This window comes from Budorcas taxicolor, chromosome 20 (genome assembly GCF_023091745.1).
Source record: "Budorcas taxicolor isolate Tak-1 chromosome 20, Takin1.1, whole genome shotgun sequence".
NCBI classification, from domain to species: Eukaryota; Metazoa; Chordata; class Mammalia; order Artiodactyla; family Bovidae; genus Budorcas; species Budorcas taxicolor.
The window spans coordinates 67006213-67021621 of record NC_068929.1 but is presented as its reverse complement, the minus strand read 5'-3'; the positions used below and the strand labels follow the sequence as shown (position 1 = coordinate 67021621).

Sequence of the window (15409 nt, the reverse complement as noted above, 5' to 3'; positions counted from 1 at the left end):
AAACACCCCATGGATCAGACTGAAGCAGTGAATGGAGTTCCTCTGGGGTTTTTTTTTCCTCCAACGTTTCATTCTAGAAACAACAGTATTTAGCAGTTATGATGCTTGTAATTCCACGGACAGGACAGATTCACCCAGCCGGGGCGCAAATGATAGAAGCTTTTGAAGAGCTGTATGTCATGCCTTTAAAATTCCTGGAGGAAACAGAGTTCCTCCTCCAGGGCAAGGGCCTCCCATCAGCCTGGCAAGGTTCTCTCCCCACACTCTAATCTGGAAATTTTAGTTGGCAGTGGGGCAAGCTGCCGTTGCTTCTATCTGTAAAAGTCCCAAATAGTTGTGAGTATTTGTCATCTTTTAAAAATAAACAACTGAAAGCATTTTGCAACAAGTGCCTGTCAGAAATCCTTCACGTATATGTACATGTATACGTGAAAAGTATTTTAAATTCAAAGGGTCAAAGACAAATATTTGACAGATCACTGACATAGGACCTCTTGAAGCCTTAATTCAGAATTCAATCTTTGCAGGACCGAAGGCTGTCAATGCGAGGTTCTCAGAGTCCAGGGACCTTTTACTAAGTGGAAACTGCAATATATATATATATATATATTTTTTTTTTTGGTTAAGTAAGTCTGCATTGTAAATTCAGCTATGGTTTTAAAATTTCATGTTTATGCTATTAGCCAATAGTATGTCTATTAATCAACTGTATTTCCCAAGGCAAAGAAAAAGCAAGAAACTCTAAAATGTGAATGTCTACCTTATCCTTGGTTTATCTGAAAAACACAAATAGGTGGTAGATATCTACAAACTCCAACTCACCTAAGCTTCTTAAGGGAGGGGACATTCACTGACCAAATGAGGTTGAGACACCTGCCCCAAATCACCCAGCCACTAAATGGGGGAGTTGGACTGAACCCCCAGGTAGGTTGGCACCAAAATGGAAATTTTGAATTCTTGGTGATAGCTCTGTGTGGACAGTAACAAAAGACACCCCGTGGAAGTTTGGAGCCTTGAGAGCAGGTAAACCTGTTCCCTCTGGAAGCCCCAGAGAAGAAAGTCTGGAGGGAAGACTCACCCCCACTGCTGGCGGGTAAAATGATAAACGAAAAATGTGAACTCATTGCTAATTTTACTCTGCTCATTACCCTCAGAAAACAAGAAGATAAGTCAAAAATGTCTAAGGTAGAATTAGCCTTTGGACGCGTGACTAGGCTTCAGCAAGAACCAGAAGACAAGTCTGTTAGAATGAGGATGGCTGGCCAGACCCCCAGGAGGGACGCCACCCGGGGACCAGGTGACCACGCCTCAGTCCTGGCACAGCGACAGTGAGGGGCTCACCACTCCGAGCCCCCTAAGTGCCCGACAGGGACCTTCTTGTTGATCACAGGGAAACTCTAGCTCCTGAGGCCAGCCTGACTGCACAGACATACGGACAAAGATGCAGGGAGATGCCTGAGTCCACGTCACAGGCTGAGGGGAAAGAAAGCAGGATTTACACCTGCTTTGCTGGGGGCCCTGGTGCTCCTGCCTTTGACCCCATTGCTATGGCTATTTCTTGGGAAGGGAAGACACTTATCCCCCGCCTGCCTGCATCCATTTCCCAGTTCACTGCACTCACTCACTCTGAAGGGCACTAGGTGGGGTCTCTGATGTCAACCTGGATACCCCAGGGGCTGTCATTCTGAGTATCTGTGACATGTGTTGGTAGACACTTCTTCCTGCCTCCTGGACAGCAGAGCCCCATTGGTACAGGTTATGTGTTCTGTGCACACAATACACACACACACACACACACACACACACACACTTTCCTGCCTTTCCTCTATCCTTTAACTTGCTGCAAACTGAAAAGGGTGAGGAGGAAGGACATGAGTGACCAACCCCTAGCAGCTCTTCACCCACTCTTCATGAAATGGGTCTGCCAGCCATAACTGCACATTCACCTTCTCCTGTTGGTCCCTGCAGGCAGTGGTGGTGAGCCCAGGTCTGGCCTACCATGACCTTGTGGACAAGTCTGCTGAAAGCTGGGGTCTGCAGTGATAAATCCATTTGGCTAACAGACCTTCAACCACGTGTTGCAAGCTGGCCTCTGTCATGGGGATAATACTGCTTTATCTAATGTTCTATTTCTTGCCCTGTTCAGAGCCTAGGCATGTAAGAGTGGAGGTACTCCTTCCCTCCCCCTAGGTGAGTGCAACAATATGGGAACTTAGAATCTGCTGGAAGCCACTGGAAGAAAAGTAGAGAAGTTTCTCTTAGCTCTTTGTCTCTTAACAAAAGAAGAAAAATCAATACGTTAACCCTCCCCTACTCTCATCAACTACTTAGCTGAAAGCCAGCATTTTTAGATTCCAGGGGAAGAAAAAAAAACAGGCAAATCCTTCAGAGACTGTTGCAGAAATGTACTATTTCCTGCAGCCCAATCCATGCCCCAGGGTTGAGAAAACCACTGAGCTCTAGCTGGAGAAGACTCTTTTTTATTTTTTATTTTTTTGGAGAAGACTCTTGAGAGCTCCTTGGACAGCAAGGAGATCCAACCAGTCCATCCTATAGGAAATCAATCCTGAATATTCATTGGAAGGACTGGTGCTGAAGCTGAAGCTCCAATACTTTGGCCACCTGATGTGAAGAGTCGACTCACTGGAAAAGACTCTGATGCTGGGAAAGATTAAGAGCAGAATGAGAAGGGGGCGACAGAGGATGAGATGGTTGGATGACATTGCCAACTCAACAGACATGAGTTTGAGCAAATTCCGGGACGGAAGCCTGGCGTGTTGCAGTCTGTGGGGTCATAGAGAGTCGGACATGACTTAGCAACTGAACAACTAGGGACAGAATGAGCTGGAACACTGAACTTTATCCCTATTCCCCAGTGTTGGAGACCAACCAAACCTATGAGCGTACACACTGGAAAGCTCAGCTAGGGCAGTTTTAGCCATCAGTTCAGAGACAGGATACAACCGGTACCTCAAACTGTCATTTTCTCTCCATTTTGAGCATGTCTTGCCAAGAATGCAGTCATCTCCTGAGAGAGTAAGAGCAAGGCTGAGACAGGAGAGGGAGCAGAGGTGAGACGTATGCCGGGGTTTGCAACGGATAGATCGGAAAGCAGTTCCCAAGACCTACTGACAATAAGTACTGGAGGCAGACATGGAAGGTCTAGTGATTCTCTTCCTGTTAGCATAAGGTCTCTGTACCAGGAGATTTCCAACATGATGAGCATCTGCAACACTAAGCAGATATTCTGGAATAGTCTGAAACTTATCCTTGCAAGTATCTAAATAGACCACTCACCCTCTTGGAATGGCCCGGACACAGAAATTCCATAACTTTTTAAATTGTTCGCTTTTGCCCGCAGCCAGGGGAATGAACAGCTCAGTAAGCCAAACTCCCATTGTGTGTAAAATTGATGTCAACAGAGCCAGTGAACATTCATCTTGTGCAGCTTACACTATTTCTTAAATAAGGGTTTGGAAAGCAAATCAACTTCAGAAGCTATACATTGATTTTTTTTTTTCCCCAAAGAAACTTATCAAGGAGAGAAAATAACCTCTGGGGTTGAAAACCAGATTTACAGCAAAGACGGTCCTGGTGGGGTGGGGGTGAGTAGCGCGTCATCCATTTTAGTCTTGTTTTTCTAACTTTGCATCAGACAGAAGACTCCTCACGGAAAAAACTTGTTAGAAAGCAAATGTTAACACTTAAGCTCCGCAGTAGGAAGGAGAGGGAAGAGTAACAAGGAAGTAAGATGCAGATGAAGTGATTCTTCAGAAATGCAATTCATGGGCAGCCTTCCCAAGTGGTTCAGTGGTAAGGAATCCCACTGCCAATGCAGGAGACGCAGGAGACCTGGGTTTGATTCCTGGGTCAGGAAAATCCCCTGGAGGAAGAAGGGGGAAGTCACTCCAGTATTCTTGCCTGGAAAATCCCAGAGATAGAGGAGCCTGTGTTCATGGCTACAGTCCACGGGGTCGCAAAAAGTTGGACACTACTGAGTGACTGAGCATGCACCATTTGGATGCAGAAGACACAAAAACAAAGTCAACAAGACTCGGGAAGCTAATGAGGCATCATAGAGTGACCCACTGTTCCAGTTTGCCCTAGACCAAGAGGTTTCCCAGCACAAAGCAGGCCTCGGTGCTAAAAGCTCTGATCTGGGACAGACCCGGACGCTTGGCCATTGGACCTCCATGATTGGCATTCTCAACTCATCCTAATTCAGATCCTTTACCCTGGACACAGATATCTGGCTTTTGTCCAAACCATTAGGTCACTGGATGAGAGATTTCAAAGGTGATGCAAAGCAGAAATCACCCTACGGAACCATCATGCCCACTGCGAAGGTGGAGGAAAGTGGAGCTTGACTCTCTGTGATTCCTCACGGTGGGTTTCATCTCATGGAGTCTGAGCATATCACCTAAGGAAGGGAATTAAGTGTGGGGTCCTGCCACACTCCACCAGAGTGAATGCGAGTCAGGAAACTGTACATCCTGTACTTAGTCCAAATAGTGTCAGTTCTGAAGGAAGAGTATCTCCCCTCAAGAAATAAAACACTACATTTTTTTCCCAAAAATACTTTAAAAGTAGAATCATTCTTTTAGAAATGTCTAAGTTAGTCATCTAATACAATAGGGTAAGCCTACTTATGTGCTCTTCCTACGTGCGCAGTTCAGTTAAAAGTTATATTATCACAAAGATCAGATTCTCCAGACAACACTAGTTTCATTATGCAAAGATGCATGACTTATGTATAGGGTTAAAAAAAAGACCTAGAGGGGTAAGATGGGGAGGGAGGGGATACATATATAACTCTGGCTGATTCACGTTGTGATACAGCAGAAACCAACACAATGTAAAGCAATTACTGCTAAGTCACTTCAGTCAGGTCCAACTCTGTGCGACCCCATAGACGGCAGCCTACCAGGCTCCCTCGTCTCTGGGACTCTCCAGGCAAGAACAATGGAGTGGGGTGCCATTGCCTTCTCTGTAAAGCAATTAACCACTAGTTAAAAAAAAAAAAAGACATCTAATATATTCTAGCATTTCAGAACATGTCCAGAACACACTAGTAAATCAGAAGGAAAATTTACAGAGAATAATTTGAAGCCACCATAACAGAAGGATAGATCGAAACTTTCCAAGCAGGTTTATTTTCCTAATATCTATCTCAGAAATCTCATCCCTTTCAGTAGCACTGAATTCATACTCAAAATTTTTTTTTGGCTGTTAGCCCAGGGAAAGAAGAAACATTTCTGTTAAAGCAACTTGCAAAGCTCAAAGGGCAGAGAACAGTAGAGTCATTCACAAGGAGCAGAAGAGCAGGGCAAGAACGATTGGCCCTTACGTACACGTTGGTGGTGAAGATGCCGTAGATCAGATCCAGCTCGGGCAGGAAGAAGGTGCCCTGGAGTTCGTGGTAGTAGAAAGGCACCTCGCCCGGGCGGGAGCAGTTGAGGCGGGCCTTCATGAACGTGGTCCACGTGTCTTCCAGCAGGAAGCGGCCCCCGATGTCGTTCTTACACACGCGGGCAGCTCGGGAGAACACGGTCTTCCCACAGTCGTGCTCCACGGCATTTTCTCGGAAGAAGAAGTAGGTGAAATTTCCGATGTCGTAAGAGGACACGAAGTTTGGTTCTAGAAACAACAGGAAAGAAGAAAGGGCTCAGCCCACTGGACAGCACAGCAAACTCTGCTCAACACTGTGTGACAACCTAACCGGGGGAAGAATGTGTAAAAGAAAGAGACGCGTATCACCGAATCACTTTGCTGTACGCCTGAAACTAACACAATATTGTAAATCAAGTATGGCGGTGGTGGTTTGGTTGCTCAGTTGTGTCCTACTCTTCGCGACCCCCATGAACTATCACCCACCAAGCTCCTCTGTCCAAGGGATTTCCGAGAGAAGAATAGCAGAGTGGGTTGTCATATACTTCTTGAGAGGACCATCTGAACTCAGGGATTGAACCAGAGTCCCCTGCGTTACAGGCAGTCCCTTGCAGGTAATTTCTTTACCTACCGAGCCATGAGGGAATCCTCAAAATTATGCTCCAATGTAAAATAAAAAGTTGATTAAAAAAAAAGCAAGAGAGAAGAAAAGCCTAAACATCCATAAGCTACTCCTTTGTGTCTTGCCTGCTCAGTATTTATTCCAAGGAGACTCGATTCTGTGTGGCTAACACTGCGTTCTTATAGAAGGAACCCAAGGCCCTAAGAGCACCCTAATGATCTGCACTGCTGGCGGAGCCTGGTGCGCGAGTTCTGCTGTTTAGCCGTTGAGTCCTGCCTGACTCTCTGCTACCCCACGGACTGCAGCCCACCAGGCTCCTCCGTCCATGGGATGTTCCAGGCAAGAATACTGGAGTGGGTTGCCATTTCCTTCTTCAGGTATCTTCCCAGCCCAGGGGTCAAACTCAAGTCTCTTGCATTGGCAGATGGATTCTTTACCGTCTGAGCCACCAGGGAAGGCCACATGAGTTCTAAGTGACAGGAAATAGCCAGTGTGATTCCACACATAAGCATCCCGAGTCAATACAGCACTTAGGTACATAACAAGGCTTCTTTGATGGCTCAGATGGCAACCCACTCGGGTGATCCTGCTTGGGAAAACCCATGGACAGAGGAGCCTGGAAGGTTACATTCCATGGGATTACAAAGAGTTGGGTGTGACTGAGCAACTAACACACACACAACTTTTCGATAGGTACGTAACATTAATACCATCAAAAATTAGCAGCAAAAATTTGCAACACACTTTAAAGCCATAGACAGTCCTTTATTTGTATATCCTTAATGACCTTCAGAAACAGTGGGAGATGAACTTATTTACAGAACAGAAACAGACTCATAGACTTAGAGAATGAATTTATGGTTACCGGAAGGGAAGGGTTAGCAGAGGGATTGATTAGGAATTTGGAACTGACATGTACACGATGCTATATTTAAAATAGATGGCCAAAAAGGACCTACTGTAAAAATATAAAGGATAAAAAAATGAAAGAAAAAAATTAGACACAGAGATTCTCAGCAATAATAATAAAATAGAGCAATTACTATAATATACCATAATAAAAGCTATATGAATTTGGAAAAAAAAGTGGGAGAAAAATATTAAAAACATGAAATGTAACTCAGAATATAGAGGTATTGCATTAATATCACGTTTGTGTAGAAGACAACAAAATTCTTTGATTTTACTTATATACTCGAGTATGACTTTGGCATAAATTATGTGCTTTCAGTAAGGACTTTAAAAATGTTTTCCATTTGTGAAAACTGAAACTATGAGGTTGGTGTCCTGAATCAGCTTTAGCCATTCCTGTTACTATGGTGACTATGAAATGTGATAATCAATTCTTACTTTCTTATTTTGGGGGAATTCATTTAGAGAAGGGAAGGGTATTGAAATAGAGTCATTGCCTTTCTGATCTCATGATTAGATCAAAATTATGGACTTAGAAATGACAAATTACGGCAAACCTTTGCTTAATCACCACACTCATTAGGCATTTAGGAATTTATTATAGATTGTCAACAGAACTTTGTATACAGCACTGAAAGCATTATCTTCATAACTTGCTGTTTGAGTCTATTGATAATAAAGATGATATCCTTTCAGACACCATGCCATGGCATGCTAAGCCACCTCAGTCATGTCTGACTCTGTGCAACCCCATGGACTGTAGCATGCCAGGCTCCTCTGTCCAAGGATTTCCCAGGCTAGAATACTGGAGCAGGTTGCCATTTTCTTCTGCAGAGGATCTTCCCGACCCAGGGATCAAACCAACGTCTCTTAAGTCTCCTGCAATGGCAGGTGGGTTCTTTACCACTAGCGCTACGTGGGAAGCCCCTGCCAGACACAGCTGTGCCCTAATACTTATCTTTTAAAAATTGATTCTTACGCTTTTCTCTATTGCTGAGAGTTTTCTACTCAATCAGCAAGTGTCTTAATTTATGGTGCAATTAAGATAATAGGAAAATATCCTTCAAAATTAATGGAAAAATACACACAACTGTATCCACAGGACATATTTCAGGGACAATTGACTTTGGAGGACAACTCAATTGGCCTTGTACTTTGTCAGATCCAATCATGATGTACCAACAGACATGTTATTTAAAAATAGGTTTGGCTACAAGATGATCCATTAATGTTAAGTGTTAGGCCTGCTTCGGGCTCACCTAAGATCTGAAATGCAGACGCTGGTTCTGAGACCGACATGAAGAGGGCACTGAGTACTATTCTGTCCTGAAAGGCTGCTGCCAGCTTTCAACCAAATTCGACTGAATTTCAATCAAGAGTTGATGTCATCACAAAACGTTTCAAATTCATGCAACTTCACAGCTTCCCTGGTGACTCAGAGGGTAAAGAATCTGCCTGCAATGCAGGAGACCAGGGCTGGATCCCTGGGTTGGGAAGATCCCCTGGAGAAGAGAATGGCAACCCACTCCAGTATTCTGGCCTGGAGAATTCCCCAGACAGAAGAGCCTGTTGGGCTACAGTCCATGGGTCACAGAGTCGGAAACGACTAAACGGTAACACTCTCACTTTCTCACATTCTAAAAATGTAAAAATATTCTACTATACACTGTATATGTTATGTGCTTCTCTGTTTAGCTCATGATATTGTTCTCAAATAGTTTTACGTGCACTAAAGTATTAATAATAGAGATTTCAATAAGAACTGATTTTAATTTATCAACTGTTAAACATAGCGGCTAATCACTTGCTTTAACTCGAAACAGATATTTTAAAAAACACGCTGGCTTGCATTAAAGTACATGAGATGGGAGTCAGACATATTTACTTTACAGTCCACTTTAATACCCTGAAAAGATGCTCACAGAAACAGGCGGGGATGCACCTCCGACTTGTGTTTTTTAAAACAAAAGCATAATAGTGGGGGAGTTTAGAATCCGTGTTCACTGTGTGTCTCCCAAAGAGAATTACTCACTGAAGCAGACCCCCAAAAGCAAATATATGAAACAATTATAAGACTCTATTGAGTTTCTAAAGCTCATATTCAACTATATGCCTAATTCTGAAGAGAAGGTTAAATCTCTGCAGAGGTTCTGCACCCAGGCTCATATAACCAGAACTGCAGTTTGCTCAGTGAAATGAAGACAAACAAAAAACCACCATCATCGCCAACAGACCTCATGGAAAATGAAGAAATGGAAGAAAGACATAGGTGTGTCTAGCTATAGCTCCCAGCACGGGTGGATGAGGCGTGAGACACAGTCCACAAGCTTTATCAAGCACCCTCACGACTACCTACTTCTGCCAGTAACTCGGGAACACACAGCATGAAAACCACATAGGAAATATCTGTAGGATCCAGGAAACCTCGAGCATGAAATCAAGGAGCTGAGAACATAAAAAAGATCTGCCTTGGTGTCTTCCAGCTCAAGGTTGGTCTGTAATTTAGAAATCTCCGAAGTGAAGTGAAAGTCACTCAGTTATGTTTGACTCTTTGCAACCCCGGGGACTATACAGTCCATGGAATTCTCCAGGCCAGAATACTGGAGTGCATAGTCTTTCCCTTCTCCAGGGGATATTCCCAACACAGGGCTCGAACCCAGGCCTCCTGCATTGAAGGCAGATTCTTTACCATCTGAGCCACTGGGGAAGCCCAATCTCTATTGAGATTAAAAATCTCTATTGAATGCTAAACTCTGGTGTAAGGCTCCAGGCTAGGTGCTTCTCTTTTAGAAGCTCAGGAAACTCACAGGAATCATAGAAGGAGATGTCTGTGTTACTCATCCAGTCTCATAGATGAAGACACTACAGCCCAGAGGAACCTGACCAAGTTCACACAACCAGCATCCAGGTGGGGCTTATGTCCTGAGTCTAGATGGTCTGACCACAAAGCCTATACATGGACCATTACACTACACTGAGAAAACCACGGGCTGTGATAGAACCATCAGTTACTTCAACAAACTGAAGAAGAGGTCTTGAAATTCCAGGCAATGTGTCAGAAACCACAGAGGTGGCTGGGTTTTACACAGGACCAAGATGAGGAGGGTCTGAGAACAGACCATAGGGGAAGAGGGATGCTCCAATAAATCTTTACTCTGCAGCTATCAGAGACATCAAGGATGCCACAGAAAGAAGAGTGGGAGGAAGGAGTCAACAATCCCAGAGCTCATTAAATAAGAATAGTGTGGGAAGCGTTTGCCTCAATTCTGGAGAAGATGCTTCTAGTGGCGTCCACCGGAGCATGGGCACACGCACCAGGGACTGGGAGAGCCTCTATCCATCCATGTTCTTCGTCCGCCCCACTGAACAATCTCACCCAGATTTCTCATTAAGGAGGAGTACTGAGTCATGCCTAGCAGACTTGCCCATGGGTTCCTCTTTCCCTGGAGAACCTCCAATATCTCTCCACACCACTCTAACCCATTTTATGATAGGATGACATCGAGCTTTTTAGATAGAAATGTGCAAATATATTTCTTTCCTACTGAAAAAACAAGGGAAGAATTTGTGCCTGGAATGCAGTACTGGACATGAACTTGAGCAAAGCTGGGGAGACAGTGGAGGACAGAGGAGCCTGGTGGGCTACAGTCTGTGGGGCCGCAGAGTCGGACATGACTTAGCGACTGAATGACAAAGACAACAGCATACGGGTGTTTCTCTAACTCACCACGTCTTACAGATATTTCAGTCAAGGAGCTAAGCTACGGTTGGAACCACATCCTGCAGCCTGACATCCCTTCAGGGGGATCATGGGTTCCGATGGGTGACCTGCTGTCATATCAGGAAGTTCCAGAGCCTTTTAAAACTCAGCCAGCATCCTGTTCCTTTGCCAAAGACAGTGGAAAAGCAGTGATAGCTGTTAAATAGAAAGCCCAGGAGCTCTTGCCTTTATAGATAGAAATCTAGAGGTAGGCGGTGCTAGAATCTCACCTGGCGGGATAATAAGATGCATATTGTCCCCCTTCCATTATTTAAGTCCTGTCTCTTGTTAAAATGTGATTCACCATAAGCTAGGATCTTCCACTGCTGAGTGAACTGAACAAGTCAGAAATCAGTCAGTGGCCTTCCTGTCTACAGTGAATGTGGGTGCATGAAAGAGAGGCTTTTATTCATCATCATTATCAAGCTACAAATGAATAGAAGTTTTGCTAATTTGGAATAAAAACAGACACAATATTTGTCAGCTTATTACCAAATATGTGCATGGAGCAGCTGTTTTTTTTCCTCATGTTTGTGAAACATATTTAGTAACAGATTACAGAGTATTCTACAAACTATGTTAAAAGAGGAATTATGTTTCATGGTATAAGCACTTTTACTTTGTACATTTACTGACATAATAGTGGCCATGAAGATGGGAACACTGAGTAGGGACCCAAGCAATATAAATAAACTTGAGCTGTAAGAAGGGCAAAAGCATCAATATTTTTGAGGGGTTTCTGACCATGTACAACCAAACTCTAAACTGCCAGATGGATCCTTCCACTTGGTCTTCTCTCTGTTCCATAGCCTACTGCACCAGTCTGGAGGGGTGCCAGGCTCAGTGGTCCAATCTAATGACTGACTGGACCACTGAGAGGCTCTTGATATAGAAGTATTTGTCTAAACCAGTGAGAATGGACATTAAAGACAGGAAGGAATTCTGATTTCCCGACTCTACAAAAATCTTACAAGAATCAAAATCAAAGTTTTAATTTGTTTGCAATCAAAGGGAAAGGCAGACTAAAAAATGTCTAGTGGGCTTAAAACCCTGGGCTGAACCACTGACATCCAGAATGTTCCTTCATCCTGAACAACTATTCAGCCTAGAGAAGAAAAAGGCTGATACAAAATACCCTCCCAATAAATGAAGGCTGTAACTTTTATTTCATGATTTCCTTTTGCTTTCCTTTTGAATAATTTGTATTTAGTAGACCTTCTGAAGAATTGGTGCTTTTGAACTGTGATGCTGGAGAAGACTCTTGAGAGTCCCTTGGATGCAGGGAGATCAAGCCACTCAACTCTAAGGAAATCAACTCTGAATATTCATTGGAAAGACTGATGCTGAGGCTGAAGGTCCTACACTTTGGCCACCTGATACAAAGAGTCAACTCATTGGAAAAGACCCTGATGCTGGGAAAGATTAAGGGAAAGAGGAGAAAGGGATGACAGAGGGAGATGGTGAGATAGCATCACTGACTCAGTGGACATGGATTTGAGCAAATTCCCAGAGATAGTGGGAGAAAGAGGAGCCAGGCATGCTGAAGTCCACGGGGTCACAAAGAGTCGGACACGACTTAGGGACTGAACAACAACAAGTAGAACTTCACATAATGCAAATGAGTAATCAAACATGCATATATTAAAGGTGACCAGAATTTGAGAAATATAAATAAAGTCAGGTTGAGTTCCTAAAGTAGCCAGCCATTTCACAAAAATAAAGGAGCTAATGAAAACAATATTTAGACATGACGTTCAGTGAGACAGAGGTTTCAGTTCTATAATTTTTTGATATCAGTCACCACCTAAATCATTTCTGTGCATATTCCTAGATTTTCAGGTCCTCTCTTTATTTGGAAGATTGTTTCCCTATCACAGCTACATGGAAACGTGCAGCAGAGGGTTCCAAAATAAAACTAACTTCATCTATGTGTTTATCAGGATTGGATAATTAAACTAAAATTTAATTAAGTAAAAAGTGGTTTACAAGACATTGACATACTAAAATTCTTGCCTTTAGATTTCTAGGAAAAGACTAGATAGATCGATCGATAGATCAGTAGACACAGATAGATGGATTGATATACATGTCTGTGTGAGTATGTTTTGAGTGTGTAACATACACATGTATAGGATTGAGGTGTATGTATATATGGCTCAATACTTCCACCTACTGGCAGTAAGAACTTGGCCAGATTATGTAACAGCACAAGTTCTCAGTTTCCCCCATTGAGAATGTGCGCTCAGTCGTGTCTGATTCTCTGTGACCCTCTGGACTGGAGCCCACCAGGCTCCTCTGTCTGTGGGATTCTCCAGGCAAGAATACTGGAGTGGGTTGCCATGCCCTCCTCCAGGGGATCTTCCCAACCTGGGGATCAAACTCTTGCCTGCCTGCATCTCCTGCATCGCAGGAAGATTCTTTACCCACTGAGCCACCTGAGAAGCCCCTTAGAATGGTGATAACAATACCTGATACTTAGTATCATTGTGTTGGACATGACATAGCGCCTGAACAACACAACAAAAGTATCACTGTGAAAAGTCAAAGGTGATGCCTGCCACGTGCCTATCACTTGGTTGCTAATCATCAAACTATATATCACCATTTACATATATGCATATTTATACATGTGTATAAATATTACACACATATATAAATTAACGATAAATATATACAAAAGACAAATTAATAGCAATGGACATGTTCATCATATCATCAGTATTTACTTGTGTGTGCTCACGCTCACTCCTGTCTGACTCTTTGCTACCCCATGGACAGTAACCCACCAGGTTTCTCTGCCCATGGGACTCTCCAAGCACAAATACTTGCGTGGGTTGCCGTTTCCTACTCTGGAGGATCCTCCTGACCCAGGGATAGAATCCATGACTCTTGCGTCTCTTGCACTGGCAGATGGATTCTTTACCACTAGCGCCACCCTGGGAAGCCCTTATTTATTTAACAAGCTATCATACTTCATAATATTTGCATTCTGTATATCAAATGTGGGTGTGTGTTCCTTTCAGCAGATCTGGAACCAAACATGGTGGAGGGTCTGTGCTAGAGATGGAGCCTTGGACTCCAGCTACACTGCCTCCATCCTCAGGCACTTCCTTACCACCTGCTATGGGGCTGTCCCACTGTCCTGGGCCCTGGGCATCCCACAGCCCACACCTTCAAGGCCAGTGTGAACCAACCAACAAGACACAGACCAACGAGTCAGCACAATGAGGAGGAGAACACTGGGGGCCAAGGGCATCGAGGTGAATTCAAGAATCAGAGGGAGGGGAGCAGCGAAAAGGCAGATGCTTAGGCTGGGACTGGGCCCCAGGCCACACCCAGGATGGAAAGTAGCCCAGGAGAAGATCCTAAGGGTGATGAAGAATGGAAGAAACCTAGTGTTGGCACAGAAGGCCAGGCCAAGACAGAGATCCACAGAGAGAAATCTGCAGTTCAGCCGCCACTGGGGAGATGCTGAAGAGTTGCAGAGAAAGCTGATGCCCCAAATTCCTGTGTGTGCGGCGGTCGTCAGGCGAAGGTCGGGGTGGGCTATAGTCTCACTATGTCCTTAGAGATCACTGACATCATAACATGAGCCTCAGAACCCCAGGTCCTTCACTCACTGAGAATCCGGCAGAAAGAAAGTCATTGCTAAAACATCACAGAAGAACTAGAATCATGGTTCCAGCAAACTTGATTCCTTTCTTCTTCATGGGGAATGTGATCTGTTGAAAATGTGTTATTTACATAGATTTCGGATTCGAGCAGGAGCAACGTGTAGCACAGAGACATGTGCTGTCTCTTCCCCAATGAGAACGGCTGCCTGTTCACCAGCATGTACTCTAGGAGTCCAGACTCTCACCCAGCACTCTCCCTCTCTCAGTGTCTACAGGAGCTCCCCCAACTGGCTACTGTCTGCCTGTTCTAGCTCCCAGGGCCAGAGACATCCTGCTCTATCCTGCTTGCTCACTCTATTCGAAGCCTCTGACAGCCTTTCCAGTCCCCTGTACGATCTGACTAAATCATATAGCCCTGGGCTCAGCTAGGCATAAGTAATTTCATGATTACGTATTTCTCACACTTTCAAAGCTTCTGTTGATCATGTTCATTTTTTCTTGATTATATTAATATTTTAAATATACAGATTACTTCTTTTAGGAATCAATCATTTAACCTGCAGGATTGTAAAACCTAAAAAGTTTTAAAATTGGAGTATTAACTTTAATTCAAAGATCTTAGGAATATTTTAGTGCCTGTAAACTATTTTTTAAACACAAAAGAAAACATGCAAAAGTTGATTGGAAGAGATTCTAGGTTCCAACATTATTTAGTGAAAATTGGGACAACAAGAAGTTTAGTAGAGTATTATGCCGACAAAATTACTGAAACACAGAGAACTGAGTATCTGATAAACAGGATGACAGCATGATTTATGATCTGAACTGGAGATCTTTCGAGAGAGAGAGGAGCAATGTTAATAATCATGCCAGGAGTGAGGAGTAACCCAGGACTGTCATCAGGAGACTGCTGATTTCTGGACAATGAACATCAAGGCATTGTCCTGAGAGGTTACATAAGTACCAACAAATTTCTAAATAGTATATGTGTTCTCTATAATGGGATGTATCTTCTTTGTGCAGATTTATTTTTAATGCAGGTCTCTATATGTCTTAGTGTATACAGTTGGTGCCTCTGGCCTCATAATATTTTGGTGGGGAGAGAAAGGGTGG

General features: G+C 43.7%; 1 protein-coding gene across 1 annotated transcript in view; it reads right to left on the bottom strand.

Moving 5' to 3' along the window:
• Positions 1–15409, bottom strand: part of SEMA5A (semaphorin 5A) — a 359057-nt gene that overhangs the window by 166481 nt on the left and 177167 nt on the right. Inside the window, exon 7 of the mRNA XM_052659173.1 lies at positions 5352–5637. Within this exon, the coding sequence (XP_052515133.1) occupies positions 5352–5637 (286 nt within the window). The remainder of the gene's footprint in view (positions 1–5351; positions 5638–15409) is intronic.